This window comes from Penicillium vulpinum, assembly GCF_028829585.1.
Source record: "Penicillium vulpinum strain IBT 29486 chromosome Unknown utg000004l_segment0_segment0, whole genome shotgun sequence".
In the NCBI taxonomy this organism is placed as follows: domain Eukaryota; kingdom Fungi; phylum Ascomycota; class Eurotiomycetes; order Eurotiales; family Aspergillaceae; genus Penicillium; species Penicillium vulpinum.
The window spans coordinates 2,487,724-2,508,399 of NW_026643244.1; the positions used below are offsets into that span (position 1 = coordinate 2,487,724).

The window sequence follows — 20,676 nt, forward strand, 5'->3', positions numbered from 1 at the left end:
GGTCGGTCTAAGCTTGATAAGTATTACTCCTAAGCTAATGATCTTCGAGGGAATATCTATACAATCAGTACAATACTTACACCGGTGAATAAATTCAAATTCTTCTTCTCCAGTGATTGGGATCAGAAATAGCGAGATACCTATCGACTTACTTTTGAATAAGCCCTTATTCTATATCAAGCACAAGTTAGAATAAGCAGTCGTGATCTATAAAGCTATCTAACGATAGCCTATCTAAGCTTAAGGCTAGAGGAGATACTTGATAGAAGGGATATATAACCATAAGCTATTACTGATGAAATTAGTTAATATCTTAATAGCGGTAAGTAAATATAAAGAGTATATACAATAATAATACTAATATATATATAGATACTGTTTCTGTTAGGCCGCTTACTTTCTGGAAAGAGCACTAGGCTCGCTTTCCGGCTATTGCTGCCCTTACGCGAGATATACTCTTATTTCCAGTAACTGGTGTAGGAGTTGAACGCCTCTTTAATACCGCTCGAGATATTTGTCACTATCGTTGTAGTAGAATAAAGAGTGAGACTGTCGAGGTATTAATAATATTTCTTTGTACAACGAAATTTGATATAGAGGAGCAGGAAGCAACACTTCTTGAGAAATTCTTCTCCTAGGATAAGCTTAAGGCGGTAAAAGAGGAGAGGGAAGAGAAGCTTAGTGAGATTGAGGTTGATCTAATTAGTGATACAGAGGAGTAGGAGGATAAACCGGAAGATAAACCAGGGGATACAATTGAGGTTGTAATTGAGGATAGACCAGAGGATATACCGGAGGAGAGGCCCTTACCTATAAGTGAATATAGTCGTCCTTACTCGCTATCATTACCACCAACCTATACACAGACACAAGTATCAGGGAGAAAACGTAAAAGCAGGGAAGATGATTTATTTGAATACTATTAGCTTACTTAACAAAGAATCCTCAATTATACGTATCTCTTTTACCCTTTTTATAAATAAAATTAGATATAATCAAGTAAAGCAAATACTCAAAATTACCGCGAATAAATATATAAGTTATACATTTAGAATCCTTAGTATGTTTGTTTAGTTTGTAACCCAGTTTGGGGCCCCAGACCCAGTACTGGGTTACCCAGTCCGACCCAGACCCAGTACTGGGTCGAAGGGTTCGACCCAAAACCTAACCCAGACTGGGTTGGGTCTGGGTTGGGTCTGGGTTTTACTGGGTCGTGCGGAAGACTACTCTTGATCAGATTAAATGAACTGGTCTATGATATATAAAGGCCTGCCTAATTATAAGTTTAATAAATGCTAGTGAAAAACAGAGGTGGAAAACAGAGGTGGTGATACTGTAGCAATCAAAATTCAAGTGTTTAAAATAAGGGCTGTTGAAAGTGGTGAGAAGGTTATTTAGACACTGTCCCCTCTAAAAAGAAATTGGGTTGATTGAATAGGATTGGTTAAACAATATCACCCCCTCCACCTAGATATAAGGCCCGTGCATTTTCCTAATACTCTCGCACCCCTAGGTCTCTGGCCCGAAATTAGTTCAGCCTCGTTGCAAAGACACCTCCGCTCTATTCCGAGTCCTCGGGCGAGACCGGAGAACTTGAACTTACTATTCTCTCCTATAGTTCACTGTAGACGTGGGGGTGGTAGGGTATTAGAGAATACACGGATATCAGAGCAAGTGGAGACAGTAAGCCAATAATATCTAATAAACACTATCCTTCCTTTTCTGCTAAGTGGTGATCAATTTAATTAATTAATTAAACAATATAATTTCCTCGAACAGTATAACACTCACCTAGAAACTAACTTCCTTTATATTTAATATGTGTATAAAGGGTAAGGACTGTGAGAACTACCGTTAAGAAGTGTTGACCTCCTATTTACTCAACGTTTATCGAGTTCGTCGTGTGCAATAGTCAACACACGTCCAGGATCACCCAATCCACCCGATTTCCACAATAACATTTCTTGAAGGGCACCCGTTTCCTCACTCTACTATAACGAGAGCTCAAATACGTTGAATCAGCCCCTAACGCTATCGAAAATAAGCGGCTTCTCAATTCTTTCACGCCCCCGCACTTAAATGCGTTTACCTATCTTGTTCTGGTCTAAACCCAGCTAGCTGTTTTTCTAATTAACCTACGATATACTGAGTTAGGGAGCTATATTTAATTATCGCTCCTAGGATTATACTTACGGCCTCTGGGAGCTTAATATCCTCTAGGAACTCTACCTATCACTCCTAGGAGCGAGATAGATCGTTCCTGGGCTCTCTACCTTAGATCCTAGAGCACACCTGTCCGTTTACAGGGCCCTACAGTTCTCTGGGAACTGGTGGTTCCTAGGTACGCTCTTAGTCGCTAGGGATCAGAGGTATTTCTGGGATCACTTAATCCGTGCCTAGGACCGTATCTAGCGTTCCTAGGCTGTGGTTAGTTCCGGGGAACTTAATCGGCGTTCCCGGGAGCCCTATATCTTGTTCCTAGGGTCTATAGGCCCGAGCTAGAGTCTATATCAGGGAGATAATTAGCTTCTAAGGGGATAACTAAATATACTGTTCTCAATCCAAAATAAATGAAGCGGTCACTGAGGAGGCTCTCGCGACCCCAAACGAATAGAATACTAACCCCGCAAATCGTATACTAACCCCCCAACCCATTCGCGAACTATATAGTTCCCTCTTCTACTGAGTTATTTTAGGTTGGTAGTTAGTATATGATCGACAGACTGAGTGGGCCCTATACCCTATTTTCTAGGCTTATCGCGTATATACTAAAGCGCTTCGTATTTTGATAGGGGTGATCATAACGTTGTTTTGTCTGTGATTGCTTAAGGGTTGATAGGCCCTTTCACTATCTTTGGCCTAAGTTCCTAGATATAGATCCCGTATATTTTAATACTGCGCTAATATACAAGACAGAATATAACAAATATAATATAATACCGTCAATATTAACCAATCAGGGCGAAAGAAACCGCCTAAAAAAGTGGTTAAACCCGACTATATCAGCAGCAAATAAAAGTTCCTTAGCGTCGGCTATTTTCCAATAGTGGCCAGCCAGCCTACCCCGCTACCCGCTCGTAGCTCTTATAGTGTTATTTTGATTGTAACCTAAGAGAGGAAAAACCGTTTCACAGATAGTATCTATTTACGCAAAATTCGAATATTTACTCGTCTATAGGCCTCACAAATCGGTACCGATTCTAATTAGAGGTGGATTTACGACTGATAAAATTTATATCGACAATTGGTTGAACTGCAAAGTTCGCTCGAGCTATATACTGCGTAATTCCACCAATCATCAAAGGAACGTACGTTAGCTAGAATTTAGCGCGTATATAATATATCAGCTTAGTGACGCGGAATAGATTTGCTCTTAAAAAGCTCATCCTTTGTTATTCGCACCCACGACCACAAATACTAGTATCGTCGTCTATTTCACTAGTTTCCAAAGTTACTATAGGTATCTCTGAAAGCAAAGTGGTTATCGAAATACTCTCTGCTGCCTACGCGGAGGCCGAGAAAAATAAGAAGGATAACATTGATACCCCTCTTACTAATAAAAAGGTGTGTTTTCAATCAATATCCCGTTAGGTAAAACTAACAGAGACAAGTTTATTAGTTCACTGCGAATCCTTTAGGCCGAGATCCCCGTGGGTACCAGGAGAAGTATTGGCCGGCCCCCGTACGCTAAATCCCCGATAAGATCCCCAAAAAAGCCTAGGAAAGAACCTAATTCGAAAATCACTATCCCTAAGGCATTTACGAAAAATATTCATCGCTGGAAAGAACGTCCACTTCTATTCTTCACAGAAGACAGCAGTACACTTGATCTTAAAAATTTACCACTTACACGATCTTATAAATACCTAACAAAGTTAGATAGGCGAAGAGAATCTAACACAATCCGCTTAAGGTTCCTTAAAGTGATATACTATCGGTTGAAAGATAGGTTATATATCAATCAAATACGTCCGAATAATATAGAGAAGACAGCTCATATAATTTTGAAGTCAGGTTTGGTGAGTAGTGACTTAGAAACTATTAAGCGTTAAGTGGCTGGATAGACAAATAAAGGGAGAAGGATCGATACGTTATATTAAGACCTAGGGTGTGCTGAGGCAAAGGGTAACGCTTATCTTAGAAACTTATTTTGCTTTCCCAGTGATCTCTATAATGAATTGTAAGCTCTCTATATTGATAACCCGGCCGGGGTGTTAACTTGAATCTAGTATTAGAGCAATACCACTGAGTGGACTAAATAGGTAGGAGGAAATCCAGCGTCTTAAGATTCGTGGGATATTGAATATTGAGGGTAAGAATAATCTAGATAACCTAGCGAATACCTTGTTCGGTAAACTCTAGGAGAAGATCGAAGATTCGATATCTCGGAATACTCACTTCACTGGAATAGGCCAAGGTCAGTAGGCACAATCTTTCCCCGTCAAATTATACTAACGAAAACTTCGCAAAGATTGGGTATTGCAGTAGACGCGATTATTTCGAATACACGAGGTAAGAAATTCTTCTAGGCAAGGTATAGGAGGATCAAAAATTACCGGGATATATCCTAAGCCGAGCGAAGGGGAACATTCACTAGTATACCTTCGACTATATTCAGCAGCTCTAGTTCCGTCCACTCCTATATCGAGTTTCCAAATAGTAGTCTCAAATTCCGCGGTATATCTTTCAGCACACGGAGACAACAACGAAACAGCCCGAGACTACCCTAGTTTTTCTACCGAGGAAATTGCTATACCAATAATACAGTCCGAGTCCTTCGGTATAATAGACGAGCACACCCTAGCCTAGATAGGCAGTACACTGAATATATATAAAAACGCCGACCCAATACTATAAGAGTCCATAGACGCGATTGATGAGCAAGCTATTGCTTAGATAGGTAGTACACTGAATATACATAAAAACGCCGACCCAATACCACAAGATTCCATGGACACGATTGATAAGCAAGCTATTACTTAGATAGGTAGTACACTGAATATATATAAAAACACCGACCCAATACCATAAGAGTCCATAGACGCGATTGATAAGCAAGCTATTGCTTGGATAGGCAGTACACTGAATATATATAAAAACACCGACCTAATACCATAAGAGTCCATAGACGCGATTGATAAGCAAGCTATTGCTTAGATAGGCAGTACACTGAATATGCATAAAAACACCGACCCAATACCACAAGAGTCCATAGACGCGATTGATGAGTAAGCTATTGCTTGGATGGGCAGTACACTGAATATATATAAAAACGCCGACCCAATACCACAAGATTCCATGGACACGATTGATGAGCAAGCTATTGCTTGGATAGGCAGTACACTGAATATACATGAAAACACCGACCCAATACCATAAGATTCCATGGACACGATTGATGAGTAAGCTATTACTTAGATAGGTAGTACACTGAACATATATAAAAACACCGACCTAATACCACAAGAGTCCATGGACGCGATTGATGAGCAAGCTATTGCTTAGATGGGCAGTACACTGAATATGCATAAAAACACCGACCCAATACCACAAGAGTCCATAGACGCGATTGATGAGTAAGCTATTGCTTGGATGGGCAGTACACTGAATATATATAAAAACGCCGACCCAATACCACAAGATTCCATGGACACGATTGATGAGCAAGCTATTGCTTGGATAGGCAGTACACTGAATATACATGAAAACACCGACCCAATACCATAAGATTCCATGGACACGATTGATGAGTAAGCTATTGCTTGGATAGGCAGTACACTGAATATATATGAAAACGCCGACCCAATACCACAAGAGTCTATGGATATGCTTCAGGATCAAGCTATAGTTGAGCATCGAGATCCCCAATCCCAGGTTTCTATTGAAACGCCTAAAGTCTCGTTACAATTCAACCGGAGCGTTGCTTGTCAACAAACCCACTGGCCTATCGTCGTGAAATAAGGTAATTTATAACTAGAACTTGCTGTTTGTATACCAGCTATACAATCATTCGAGGTACAAAATGGATATTATATATATATATATTAAACAAGTATATACTGAAAAAGAACTTCTGTTTTATCACGCCGGAACAATGAAAATAGCAGCTGCCCCCGAGCTAAGAAGCGGCTTATTAGTGACTTCAGCGTAATAACGTTCTCGTAATGTTCCTCTAGGTGTTAAAGTGATATCTTTCAATAGTATAAGATATCCCTGCTGTCGGTTATTTAGAAGTTTGGTAGGCTCCGACCAGTAAACCAGACGAAATCTCCAGCCCTATTCGCCGGTCAGTACAATAAGCTTAGATACCATAAGATATACGTACAATACCGATGCCTATTTTACCAGTCAAACGAGAAATCTTTCCCGTAAGTGAATCTCCCCCGTAAGCCTTAGTCCTATTCTTATTATTAAGAATCTTCGCTTGATTTTCGCTGGGTTAATCTGCCAGAATAGCCGTTTCGGGTATTATTCCCTTTATTTCCTTCCGGATCCTCTCAGCGGCCTTAGGTAGTTCTTGAGGAAATATTTTGACAATATATAGCAGCTACTAAGTAGGGATTAGCAACCGGTTGCTGGTTCAGAAGTTATTTAAGGAACCAAATTCAGGGGATAATCAATAGCTGTATACCTTAAGGGTAAGGAAAGAATAAAGTATACGTAAGGATATTTCTTAGCTCCTAAAGAGGGGGAGGGGTTAAGTATCGGATAAAGCAACGTTAGGTATAAAATCACGTGACGATAAAATAATCACTGGGTATAAAAGAACTACAACGACGAATACTCACGTGAGTATCCCTAGGCGGTCAAATATCCTAGCGTATAACCTTGCTTGTACCTTCTATTTATTCTACTATCCTCGCAGCACTGCAATATAGCTATTGGTTTTCACCGCAGTGATACGTAGGCTCTTTACGCAACTAGCCAGGCTATCTAAGAGGCTACGTCTTTCTATGCCTTTTAGGCCGGGCTTCAGCAGGTCATTACACAAAGACTGGAACCTAGTTAACGATTTCTTCGAATATATAAGGGGACAATTTGTATCGAATAAAGAATATAAACTGTCAATACGTCGGGTGAAACTTGATATAAATAAGCTTGCGAGGGTTACCGCTAAGTCTATTGGCTCAAGGGAATATATTTATATCGAAAAGCTCCCCGATAGTATATTCAACAAAACATTCCAGTTCACCATAGTAGATAGCGCTGAAGTAGTCGGAAAGGTACCAAACCCCAACGCCGGACAGGCTTATTTTACGACAGTAAGTGAGGTGGCTACAATAGATTTTGTAAGGCACCCTTGACTCCAGCCTACCTGCTCCTTAATAGTCACTAATCTTCGTAAGGTTCGCAATATCTTAGGTACTCCTGTTCTACGTGTTCTAGCCTAGAGTTCGAAAGCAGGCGAGAACGCTGTTGGTACCGAATATATTATCATAGAAAAGGTTGCAGGTGTCCAGCTAAGTTATACCTAGTACAATATAGATATCGAAGATAGATTTGAAATTGTAAAAGCAATCTCAGGATACCAAAAATCTTGGTTATCTACTTCCTTCACTAAATATAGGAGCCTTTACTATCTATACGACACCGACTATTAGAAAGAATGTGTTTTAATAAAGAGCGATAGTACTTATACTAAACAGCCCTATTTCGCCATTGGGCTATCGATAGGTCGGGATCAAGCTGACTATAGAAGGGTATCAATTGATTTTGACCGCGGACTATATAAGTCGTTATTTTGTATTACTTTATATTTGCTTCGCTTATATAGTATTCTATTGTTTCTAGGGGATAATGCTTTTCAATATCGTTATACAGTTGGTTTCTGAGAGATTACTAGCGTACAGAGTATTGCAGAGCTTCCCCAATCCCCTCTAAGTCTTTATAGACCTAGTATATCCTACCCGACTCGGGCTAAAAAATTAGCTGCTCTACACAGTTACCTTCGGCTCGTCTAATACCTTTTACCGACTAATAAATCGATTATAGCGTCTTTCCTGTGGTATAGCGACCTCTATACAGAAAACATTTTCGTTAATCCGGAACGGCCCACGGAAATCTTAGGTATTATAGATTGGCAATCAACTGAACTATTGCCTCTATTTGAATATACCCGCCAGCCGTATTTCCTGGACTATAATAGACCTTCGGTTAAGGGTCTTGAACCGCCAACCTTACCCGAGAATATCGGCGAACTTTCGTCAGCGAAGCAACTCGAAGCGAAACGTCTCTATATAAGTATATCTCTCTCGGCGTTATACAGAAATCTTATATATCGCGACAATCCAGTACTATACAAAGCGATAGAGTTTCGGTAGACTAAATACTTCGAAATATTGCTACTTACGTAGAATCTCTTAGTAGACGGGGAGGTATTGTACTAGGCTAGTGTTCTGGATCTAGAGAAAGAATAGCTAGATATACCAGGCGTCTAGGTATTCGGGAATCCTCCTTTCCCAGTGCAGCTCTCCGCTAGTGATATTAGATCGCTTAAAAGAGATATTTCTAGCGCTATTCAAGGTATAGAGTTATTGGCCTATATCAAACATTCGTTGGGCGAGTTATAGCCAGAAAAGGGAGTCGTGAGGTATGACCAATATAGTGATACGAAAACGCTCCTGAATCAAGCTAAGGCCGAAATATATAACCGGCTGAAGTCTTCTGAAGAACAGTGAGTATAGGAATATTTATACCCGTTTGGCATTTAAGTCGCAGCGTTCGAGTATTTTCTTTGTTTATTTTCTATATTCTTCTACGTTGTGAATTGGACCTAGTTTTAAGAATAAAAGTATAATATTGAACTTACTGTATCACACCATCCACTCTTCTAGTTAACTAGCTATTGAACTAACGTATTCGATAAGCGAGCCGCTCGTGGATATACGTATACCCCTTATCTGTTTATTATACCTAGGGCTATTTAAGTGGAAGCAGACCCGGGGGAAAACAGCTTCTTCTATATACTCTTCTACTCGTGGACCTTTTTACTTAAATAGAATTTAGTATCTTCTTTATTATATTACTCTTAGTAAGTATTATATTTGATAGTATTCGTCGAGATATAGGCTAATAAAGTCAGCCAAAATAAGCCGCGCAAGACAGGAATCCCTCGAAAAGCTAAAGAACTGGGTGCTTAGACGAAATTCATAAATCACAAAGTTAGCCCAAGGTCAAGGTATCGCTGGTACAAGAGCTGCTCTATCTCAGAGTGGCCCGAATGATTCAAGTATCGGTTCTCGCCTTAATTATAGCGAAGAGTTTGAGATAGATAGAAAGAAATACAGAAGATTTAAATAGTAAATCAATAAAAACGCAGCGAACGCGACTTTAAAAGAGCTGGTAAACAAAGACTCCCACAAGGTCTGGGCTGAGGTAGATATTCCAGTTGGTTCTGATACATCGAATGTATCCGATGCAAAGGCGAGGGTTGAAAAGCTTTTCAGTGATCTAAAGAAGAATATAAAGAGCTAGGGTAGTGAACCGTTATCTCTGAAAGGCAGACAATAGTAGGGTGGGGTTGCAATTTGAGGGACGTTTATTTATCTACCAATTCTATTAAAAACAGTACGGTCGTGGTATTTCGATATTAGATTTCCTGTAAAGTGTCCTATAGGGAGTGCACTCTGGCTTCAAATACTAAACCCCTCCGCAGATTATATAGGGATTTGGCCTAAAACGCCTTCTTGGTGCGTCTGTGGATCAGCAGAACGCAAAACGTACTTTGTAGGTAATATCTCAGGTTAGCCGCAATATTTTGCACTAGTATATTTTAGGCGGATCTCTTGGTTGCAACCAAAAGATCCGCCTAAAATGTACTAGTGCAAAATATTACGGCCAACCTGAGTATATCCAGAAAAGTAATATATATTGTGTTTCACAAATTGAATTTCTACTTCTATTGTGTTTAACTAGGCGCAAGATATATTGCTATCCCGTGGACCGAAGAAATTTTGAAAAATTGTCACCAATTATTCCCTAATAGGGGCCTTATATTTTCCAATAGGGTAAGTACTATTTGAGTATTTAAACAAAGGCCTCTCCCAGCAATATACTAGAGAAAGGTATACGTTAGATCAACAAAATAAACCTCGCTCCTCACGGTACGCTCTTCAAACAGCAACTTTATTATAAAGCTAACTTAACGACCCCTAGACCCTGATAAATTCTTACGAGAGTTTAGACGAATTAGGGCGGGTATCTATAACGTTCTAGATAGTCAGAATGAGTATACCTGCTAGGCGAGGACTACATTCTAACAAGATACAGACTTTGTTATAATCCTCGATGAGGGGCGCCGCCCTTTGTATAAGCCCGTCGACGATATATTATAGGGTCTATACGCCGGAAGCAGCACTACTCTTTATTTTACGCTTGATCAGATATATAACGTCCTTCTGGAATCCGATAGCTGTAGCTATATTTGGGATCGATTCAAGGAACCTATTTTGTTAATTTCCCAGAAGTCGACGATAGAAGAACTTAGATCGAAGAAGCTAGGTCTCTATCTAGTCCCTGACGGTGAGAAGCGTGTTTATAACTTTGTTAAGTTAGAGCTGGAGACTAATATACGATAGACTTAGTGATAATACGCACGAACAGAGAGGCCCCTATAGGAGGATATTCTTATAAACTTATTTCGAAGAGTGTATAAAGCGGTTGTCGACGCCTCGTTACGCTTACCCGAGGTAGAGAGTAACTTTGGCTTGCTGAGATTTACGCGGGTCTATAGATTCTCGGTGTATATAGGAGGTCTATATTCCAAGAAATGTCTATTATTATAAGGGGCTGGCTTCAAAACCAGGAGTTTTATATAACAGAGGAGGGGATATTAACTAGGCTTATCCTACAACTAGGGCAGCCCGTTAAGACCCAAGGCATTGCTAATCTTATCAATAGGCGGGTTATTAACGATAAATATATTTTGACTTATCTTTTGCGGAATGGAAATAAATAGTGTACCAAGTGCTAATCTCCACAATATTGGCAGTAACCAACGGTAACCCTACCCGAACTCCTTGATACTTTATATTAAAGGACAATTTTGTCTCTCCTCTATTTTCTTTTGACACTTTATATTAGTTTATACAATTGTATACCTTTTTACCCCCTACCTATAGAAGAATAGGCGATTCGTAAGCGGCTCTATTAGGTCTAGTAGAGGTTAATTTAGAGGATCCGTTACAAACTAAAGCAGCTCTCTATTGTCTACCCGTTATTTAGCTATACGTAACTTACTTTAGAGGAGTGGTAGTCGTTTTGGTATTAGATCCTTCGTCCGAATCTATATCCTTATACTAGAGTTACACAGCGCAGCCCATTAAGACAAAGGGATCAATAAAGAATCGAACTTGTTTATACGGAGCTACCCCCAATCTCCTCCTAACGTAAACAAGAGAAAAATTGTCCACGCGTTGAGATTTGTTAGATTAAAAACGATGATCTCTTTTATAGACTATTAATATTCCAGCTTTGTCCCCAGATACACACCGCAATTTATCCAACTTGATTCATATCATCTCTGTACGCTTCCTCCCGCTATACCTGGCGTATTATACCAGTATCCGAGGTAGTGCTGGAAGATCATTCTTAACATTATTTTCTACTGCCGAAAACTTATCTGTTATACCTTATCAGAATTCACCGATCTGATATCTTTCTCCGAAATAGATATCGAACTCCAGTATTGTCCTGTTGAGGTACGATTTTTGTCACTCTCCTACTCTAATAAGCTATCCTAATATTTGTGGGCAGTTCGACAAGCTTTATTATAAGTATCAGCTCTATAAGACTCAATTGTATTACGCAGACTCTGGAGATCCTAGGATAGAGCTTGTTTTCCGCAAAGGTCCAGAACAGGCCGTGACGACCCAGAGTCTCAGAGACCTTGAAATATTAAGCGTGGGCTTAGGATACCTAGACAAATCGAATGTACCGATAGTGGAAGTAAAGCTCCAATTTTACTATTGGATTTTTAGCAAAGATATTCCTCGGGGCTGTTTAGGGGGTTAGTCGGATTTTAAGCCTTCTGCGGTGCTGTTCTAATTCCTTTATTTGGCAGTATACGCGTTTCTGTCTGCTTCTGTCGAATTTATATCTGCTGATAGGCCAATTGATTTTTCAAGCTCTACCTGTAGTTATTATGGTTTCTCCAGTCAGTATATTTAAAACTATGATACAATATTCATTCTATTATATAATCTAATTTTACAAAGTTCCTAGAGTTTATACAGATCCGGACGTGGCTCTATAACGCTCCCACTGATTAGAATAGAAGTCCTACCAAGAGAATAAAAGTTTACGTTTCTATATAGCCGGTGTCCTATAACTGAGAGTTGAGGTTTGAAGCTAGAGTTTGATAGTGTGGATTGGAATAATAAGGCATTGTATACTGCTATAATTTTTGAGTATATAAATATAATGAAGTTACCTCCACCGCCAAAGTAATACTGAGAAGTCAGACTTAGTTAATATTTAAACTCGATTGAGGTCCTATTGGTGGTAATATAAGCTCTACTTCTGGAATATAAGGCCTCGCTTATATTATATTCCCGTGCCCTAGATCCGGCTTAAACGGAGATTTTTCTTTATTGATTACTTCACCACTACACAATTGATCTTTTGATCCTTTATCGTTAGTTGGTTTATCCTTCTATTATATACACTTCGCCGCCTCCTATATCTCTACAATTGGAGCTAGGTTTAAGAGCCCGTAAGCTCTGTGCTTTAATATAAGCTAACTGGGTCGTCTGTAATTAGGTTGAACCTTATCTTTATCGAAAGCAACCGCCGTATCGTTGTATAAATCTGCAATACCTAATCTTCAAGAGTGTATATACAACGCAAATAGGCGTCGAAATATATCACTAATATAAAGTAGTTGTTATCAAACGCTGCAATAATAAGCCCTATATAATTCTTCCAGTATCTCTAGCTAATACCTAGCGGGAGATATATAGGGCTATTGATCTTTTTACAACGATAAACGAAATCGAATATACAGTTAAAGCTATTGACGAGTCACGTTCAAAAGAATACTTCATATAGGATAAGATATTGTGCGAATTGGATAACTATATCCGGAATAAGAACTTCTTCCAAAATAATATAGGAAAGTTTGTCTAAACCGCTCTGCTGGTTAGCTATAAAATAGATCCTATCAAGTATTTCAAAGGATCAAACGCTTTATAGGACTCTAAATCCCGGGTGAAGGTTATAAAAGTTATATTTAACGGAGAGAACGATTGCTATAGGCGTAACTTAGTGCTGCTGTAGGTTTTATACAAGCGACTCTATTTGAATGTAGTTAAAAGCGCTATTGAGGTTTATTAAATATTGTATTAGGTTTTTACTTACGGTGATACAGTAGAATTCGAAATCAGTTTTAACTCTATACTCTTACTTTTTATATCCTAGACCCTAAGTGGAGACACGCTAATCTACCCGGGATACCTAGTTGTTCCAGGATTGCTGGGAACGGCTTCGACCAAAGCCTAAAATCAGTTTATCTACTCTTGGGCCAATTGAGATAATGAATCTGTGCAAATTTACCGATAAAGATCTAGCAAATCAGCTGCTATATCGAGGTATAGATCTTGGGATCCCTAACCTAAATCACAGATTTTCGAATTGGTATAAGCTTTTACACTAACAAAACCCTGAACCAATATTACGTTGGTTCCGGAAACGGGACCTAGAGCTTCTAGGAGATCTCTTGATTTATACTGCGAGACGCAACAATATAGCCGGAGTTAGGTGGATCTCGCACTAAACCGAAAATTACGACGACTGGTATTAAGCTATAGCTGCAGCTACCGATAAAACGGAGCGGGAGAGCGCTGAAATCTTTAAATACCTTGTACAACACCCGCCTCCGGGATATAGAAAGGACGATATAGGTCTCTGAGCAACTTTTAAGCACGGTCGTCGGTAGAGTTATCGGCAGAGCGCGCCTTAATAGTCGTTTGGTTTTTCTATATCGTTTGCAAAGCGAAAAAGTATGTTTAGAAGAGGTTACCGTTCAGAAGATCTAAACAATTCACGAGTTGAATACGACTGCTGGAGTGGCTGATATAAAGTTTTAAGCGAAGGAAGCCGGCCTACAATTGGTGACAGATACTCTGTAGGCTTTCGAGAATTAGTCGTACTCGGCCAAGTTAGGAGCCAAAATATATATCTAAAGATCATTCAATCTCCGTGGATACCTGTTTTTACTAGCAGACTACTAGGAACAACAATCCTCGTGTGTATAAAACTATATCTAAGCACGTGTCTGATTAGGAGAGAGAGATAGTGGACGGATAGCAACCCAATCAGAGTTTATATAGCACGTGACCGCATCGAAATTTTCGATACGGTCACGTACTAAATAGAATACCCCAGAACCACCCCCTAACCGCTCCACAAAACCCCCGTAAACCTCTTCCCGTTGTAGGCGACCTAGAAGGTAAAAAGAGGGGGTTATAGGTATTTTGATATCGACAGAGCGATACTACCTAACCTTTCCGTAATCAGTGAGCGGGTATAGAGTTAATCCACTATAAGTACTCCAAAGCCCCAAACCGTGAAATATGTTTTCCAGGATATTCATGAATTTGTTATCGACCAAGCGGTCTTCAATTTTCAACCTATATCTAACCTAAACTCTTACAGTTAAAGCTTCAGAATATCTACTAGGTATCTCCAGCGACTGAGAGATATAAGAAGTGTCTAAGAAGTCCCGATAGGAGGGGTACAGTTCGTTACTTTTCAACAAAGGTAGGCAATTAGAACTTCCGGGCTTGGTTCTTGTTCCGCTGTGGTTATAGCCTCGAGATACGGTGCAATACTCGCCTATATACCACCACTTCCTTCCGCAATATAAGTTCCTAGTACAGGTGATAACAATGCTCGGTTTATAATAAGCCAAGTTCAAGCTTACTACAATACCAATCGGAATTCTTTCCCCTCGTCGGAAACACAAGTTATCTGCGCTATCTACGAAGGCTAGCTGGTATTGCTAAGTTAAGTGGAAATTATAACGAGTTATCTTTAGGCATTGGGCCTTACTCCGATTATAAAATACTATCCGGTGCCCGTGAATCCGCTTATTCCGGGCCAGGGGACAGTCGTGGTCACGAGTGGAGCGAACGGACCTTTAATATATTATAATGATACTCTGATTTAGTCTATATATACGCTTAAGATAAGAGATTTACCGCCAATTTAAGATCATTGCAATAGGCTGTTAATAGGGCATCAAGTTTATAGGATTTTCATTCGTTTTAAGTGCTTTTAATTGACTCCTTTTATTTTAACTGCTTCTAGTGTTAATATTACTAATTACCAAAATATCCTTCCTAGGTTTTTTACCTCTTTTATCATTGATATAGTGTGATAAGGGTGTATTATTGAACGACAAATCATTTTTGTTTTCGCGGGTATACAACGAGCATTTTATACCTAGTAAGGCTATACACATTCCACACCCCTATAGTTTCGTAAATTATCCCGAATCGGATAAACCCCGCTTCTTTTTCCTTTCGTATTGGCTAGAACTATATAACAATTACGTATAACTTGTCGTATCGACCGCTGTAATACTGGTATTTAAGCGACCGGGTCGCCCTATTTTCCTATTAATCCTACGGCTAACCCAGCACAATACTAAAATCTTCTTCGTCCCCTATAGATATCCGGCTTCTTCCAGAACCGGAACTCACTAACTATAGTGGGTTCCCGATTCCTTATAGAACTGCAACAGCTACAATTAAGAAATTACGTTCTTTGTACACCGATAATAATTTCCAAGGATTTCAGAACGCGATATACTCTGAGATTCTCGATATAACGGACCTTCACGATATAATAATAGAAGCAATTCAACTGAACCGAGTCGAATTCGTTTCTATACTTCTCTCTTACGGCTTCCAGATAAAGCCTTCTTTTGCTCGAAAGGCAACAGTATATAAGGCGAAGCGCGTTCTCGAATATTTTCTCGGAGCTGGATAGGATATAAATAAGCCAGTTGATGTTTTAATACCTCCTGTGCTTTGGTATATTAGTTCCGCTACCCAAAAAGACAATCTAATAATAAGAGATCTATTTTCATAGCTACGCGGTAACAGACACCGAGATAACCAGTTGGTTTCTGGAACATAGCGCGAACCCGAATACGCCATACGAGGTTGACTGCACCCCGTTATCCTATACTGTTCGAAATATATGTCTAAGTGTTATCGAACTAATACTAAACCGTGGAGGGGATATAGGAAAAGGACAACTTCTTCAGTATACCGTTTGTCGAGACGAGGAGCTTAAAGATATTATTTCCCTGCTCGTCGAAAGAGGTACCCCTTTAAACGCGACGATATTTTAGGATAGCTCGATATTGATACGATTCTTTCCTATAAGCCTAGGGACTGCGTTACATATAGTAACAGAGTAGAGAAAGACTACTGCAATCCGCCTTCTGATTTATCTCGGAGTAGACACTAAGGTAAAGGACGCGAACGGCGATACTGCTTTAGAATAGGTAGAAAAATAGAATAAAGCAGAAATAGTGCGGCTGTTAAGAGACTTAGGAGGTCGTTCTTAAATATATTCCAAAATTGAAGATAGGAATAAATTGAGACAAGTTACAACACTATAATCTTCTTTCAAGTATATCCGTGTGTTTATAAGTGTTCACGGTCCCTGTCACCCTAGACGGCGTTCAAGTTTCGCGTGGCTTTTATTCTGCCGATGATAATAATAATAACGACGGTCTATCCAAAGACCCAAGCCATAGTAAGATAGCTGAATAGCCTCCAAAAAGCGGGTAACGGCAGGAACTATATAGGTTGGAGGGAATAGATAAAGGTAGGTTACGTAACGGCGTATTGTGGTGCTAAACCCAAAAAGGGAAAACTAACCCAATACAGGAATTCACAGGTCCGCGGTTAATACTTATATTGAAACAGATAGCTACGGAGGATATTGTATACAGCGCAAGGTCGATAGGCGCGAACCAAGAAATATCCCGATAGTATAGCCTCTCTTATTGGCGTTTCTTCGGTCTTCCAGACCGAGAGCTAGCCTTGTGGCGTAACTTGGTTGAATAGTGAACTTGAAGGGATAATATATTTCGACCTAGGAAGTGAGTCGTAATCTCAGACCATGATATTGCCTCTTTTTCCTTCAGCCGTACGAGCAGCGTATTCTCGTCCGATATATACGTGTGTTTCAATAAGGGGATAACCGCTGTGTAGGCTGGAGGTAGTATCGGGCTAGGGTCGGGTATAAAAGTAAAGAAATATACCGGTTTCAGACCAGTATTAGACTCGACCGTAAGGATAGCACTCCTATATAAACGCTGGATAGCACCAGAGCGATAAGATAAAATAGGAACGGAAGATTTCGAAGGGTCGGAAAGTGGCCTGATTGAAGGTCTCCTTTTCTTCCTCTATTAACACAGCTGTGCTGTGTTATAGGGGGTATTCTCGTCTTAGTGGTCGCCGGTTCCTCGACCTAAGCGGAGTCGCTTCTTGTATACTACCGCAGAGGCCCTTATACTTATCCTAGCGGCTCCTTGTTTCTAGGACGTTAACGGTATAACCACAGCTATCGACGGGTAGCGCACCGGGGGTTTAGAACTCAGTACCGTTCGAACACGAGAACGTTTTGATATAGAGTGCGCCGTCGGCGGAGAGGACGGGCTAAGTGTAGCTAACGTGTCTTCAGTAGTACCGGGATCTTCAGCCCGTTCCGGAGAATTATTTAGAGCCTCGTTTACTATAGAGCATAGATTTTCACTTAGGTCAGATATCTAACTTAGCTCCGTATTATTTTCGTAGTCCCTAGGGTGTAGACTGTCTGAGGGCTCCGCGGTAGATAACCTCCGCTTAGATAATTCTTATTAAGAATCACCCACTACAGATAGGTTGCTAGAGATACAGTTCCCTTGTTCGGGTATAGGCACAGGCGCAGTTATATAGGGCACGCACAACAGTGGAGAAGTCTCTATTTCTTTGGTATCAGGAACACTGTCTGCAAAGAGATAAGTCAGAAAATAAGAGAATAATAGCCGACTTTTATTATTATATATTGTGCTAACTTACCCGGTAAATCATTTCCCTGTATATCAGGAAGAGTGTAGTCTACTTAGTCTAGCCCTATAGGATATAGAGTTGTTCTCACGGAGTCTGTTAATAGCACTGGTTCCGAGAAAGCTAGCGCGGAACTTCTACGATCCAACGGAATATCATAGGTAGCTAGTATATTTATTGTCACTGCGGGTGAGACATCTTTCGTTATCTTAGGCCGAGTGGGACTATAGATATTGTTGATCTCGAAGTCAAATATATTCTACGTATAAGTTGTACCGGTCAGTAGCGGTGACTGTCCTAGAGGTACCTCACACGGTCCTAGACGGAAGCCGAACCCAGTAGAAAAAGAATACTGGAAGTATTGTGGTATATAAGCTGAAGCGTGATTTATAGGCACACTTTTTGCACCGGTAGAAGGCGGCGGGCGACTTAGGCTATAGTAGAACTCGATTTGATTAAGATTCACCCCTATTTCCCCGAAAGTGGTAAGACACAGCGGAGGTAGATACCGACAGATAATAAAGTAACCTTAGAGATAAGTGCAGTGGTAACTGGGCTGGTGTATCTATATCCGTTCTGAATCCTATCCAGAGAGTGAAAAGAAGGAGGTCAGTCAGCCTTTTTAATACCCTGGCGGCGGCCGAGGAATCATACAGTATACCGCCTTACCGACCCTATAGTAACCGAAAACGACGATATCACTGCCTCGTTACCACTACTCCCTGCTTATATCTGCTGATCACTTAGGGGTATTCTGGGCGAATTCAGCCGAGCCGCCTCGTCGAAGGACGCCTTAGGTTCGTGGCCCCACTGTACAAGGGTGCCTCTTACTCCAATCTATAACGTTACAGCTGTTAAGACGCAAGACCTCAGCTAACAGATAATGGATTAGGGAGAGATCTACAAGGATAAATCCCTCAATACGAGCGGTAGCCTACAGTCCTCCGATCAGGTAAGCCGACTATACAAGCTATCAATCTTATAGATAACGGCGATATATCAGCTCAGCGCCGGAGCTCCTTACGGTATTTTTGCGGTTAGCTAGTGAGCGAAAGCGGGTCTAGTAAGCGACGCACTGATAATCCTCAGTCGATAGTCGGCTAAAAGAGCAAAGTGACCGTATTAGGGCGCTGCGTGGTATTCGCGAACCGAAGCCTAGGACAAAGAGCGGCCAGTAGTTCCCGTACATTGCTCTTCATATATCCAGTTATCAAGCAGCCCGAGGGTGATATATACACCGGTTCAAACAGCGACCCTCTGTAGCGAGCAGTATAAAACGAAGAATGTATTGAGCCATATAGAACTAGGAAATCAAGGGCGATCCAGGTGACTCGTATAGCCAGACCGACCCCTTCGAATTTCCGCAAGTGGGGAAGTAGGCTGTGCTCAGGGCGCAGAGTTTTCAGCTGGTAGGGGCCACGTCAGCCGACCAGGGGATAGTGCCGGCGAAAACACAATAGAGGGGGAAGGAGGGGGAAGGGGTGTGGGAAAGAAGAGAAGCATAGTCGAGCGACGCACCGCGGATTATATAGATGGCGGACGTCGCGAGACGGGCGGTGCGAGACGGCAGATCCCGATCGGGGCTAGCGTAAGGCGCCAAACCCGTTGCGGACGGGCTAAACCCCAAATAGACAGACGCGATCCCCAATCGGGCGTCGGCCCCACGGGCGCTAAACCCAAAGGAGGGGGCGGCCGAAACAGGCGGCGGGCCAGCAAATCGCAATTCTACTACATTTATATTTCAACAACCATGTTATCATTTTAGCTCCTTATTTGTCGATAGCTATCGATAAGACTTATTAGCACCATATATCAATTTTAAAGATATTGGATAGGTATATTATTATCATTTCAAAAATTACCGAAAATTACGTTGCTAAAAACTAGAAATATATATATCTCAATCATAAAGTTAGAAACTTCCTTAAAATCCCGTAAAGAGACTAGATATCACCTAGAAAGCATGAGGCTATAAGGAGAAATCCTTATAGACCATAGTGGTTGAAATATCAAGTTGTAATTTATCGCATTTACTATGTGTTTTGAACTGCGCCGCTCGCTTGTGTGCGCCACTCGCATGTGAAATACGTTATATATATATTGAAGTGGGGTGCGCTGTCATAGACGCGGGTAATGCCTGTCTACGCACCAGACAAAACCAGTGCAGGTTGTTGAATAGCGGAAGATAGGAAAAGGAAACCCAGGGGTAGTTTGTAGGAGAAAGGATTGGCTATTCTTCTAATCTCTTGCTTCTAGCACTTAAATACCCGTACGTCTTTTGCTTAGTCAGTTCATACCGCCATTTCTCACCCGTGGACATCTCCCTCTACACTATATATATTGAAGAGGGGAACGCTCAAGGCTGGGTGTTCTGAGGCACACGGGTCGATTCAGCAATCGCAATTCAGCACCATACCAAACTAGCATACTGCGAAGGGGTATAACGGCCAATGTCCCAATGGACTTTTTGGCCTAGTTTATGCCTTAAAATGCCTGATTGGTGCCTTATTTCAAACAGGCAGAGGCAGAAATTAAAATACCTGAATTACAATGACAGATGTCTTATTAAGCAAAGTACCCAAAGTGCTCGAGTCCAATAAAATGAAGCTAT

At 40.8% G+C, this 20,676-nt stretch overlaps 1 protein-coding gene across 1 annotated transcript; it reads left to right on the forward strand.

Moving 5' to 3' along the window:
- Positions 1-7,187: 7,187 nt before the first annotated feature.
- N7479_009452 (uncharacterized protein) lies at positions 7,188-8,321 on the forward strand (the record flags this gene model as incomplete). The annotated part of the gene is made up of 4 exons (XM_057257145.1): positions 7,188-7,262; positions 7,623-7,820; positions 7,851-7,941; positions 7,993-8,321. Coding segments are annotated over 4 exons (693 nt in total), but the record flags the coding sequence as incomplete, so codon positions are not given.
- Positions 8,322-20,676: the final 12,355 nt, after the last annotated feature.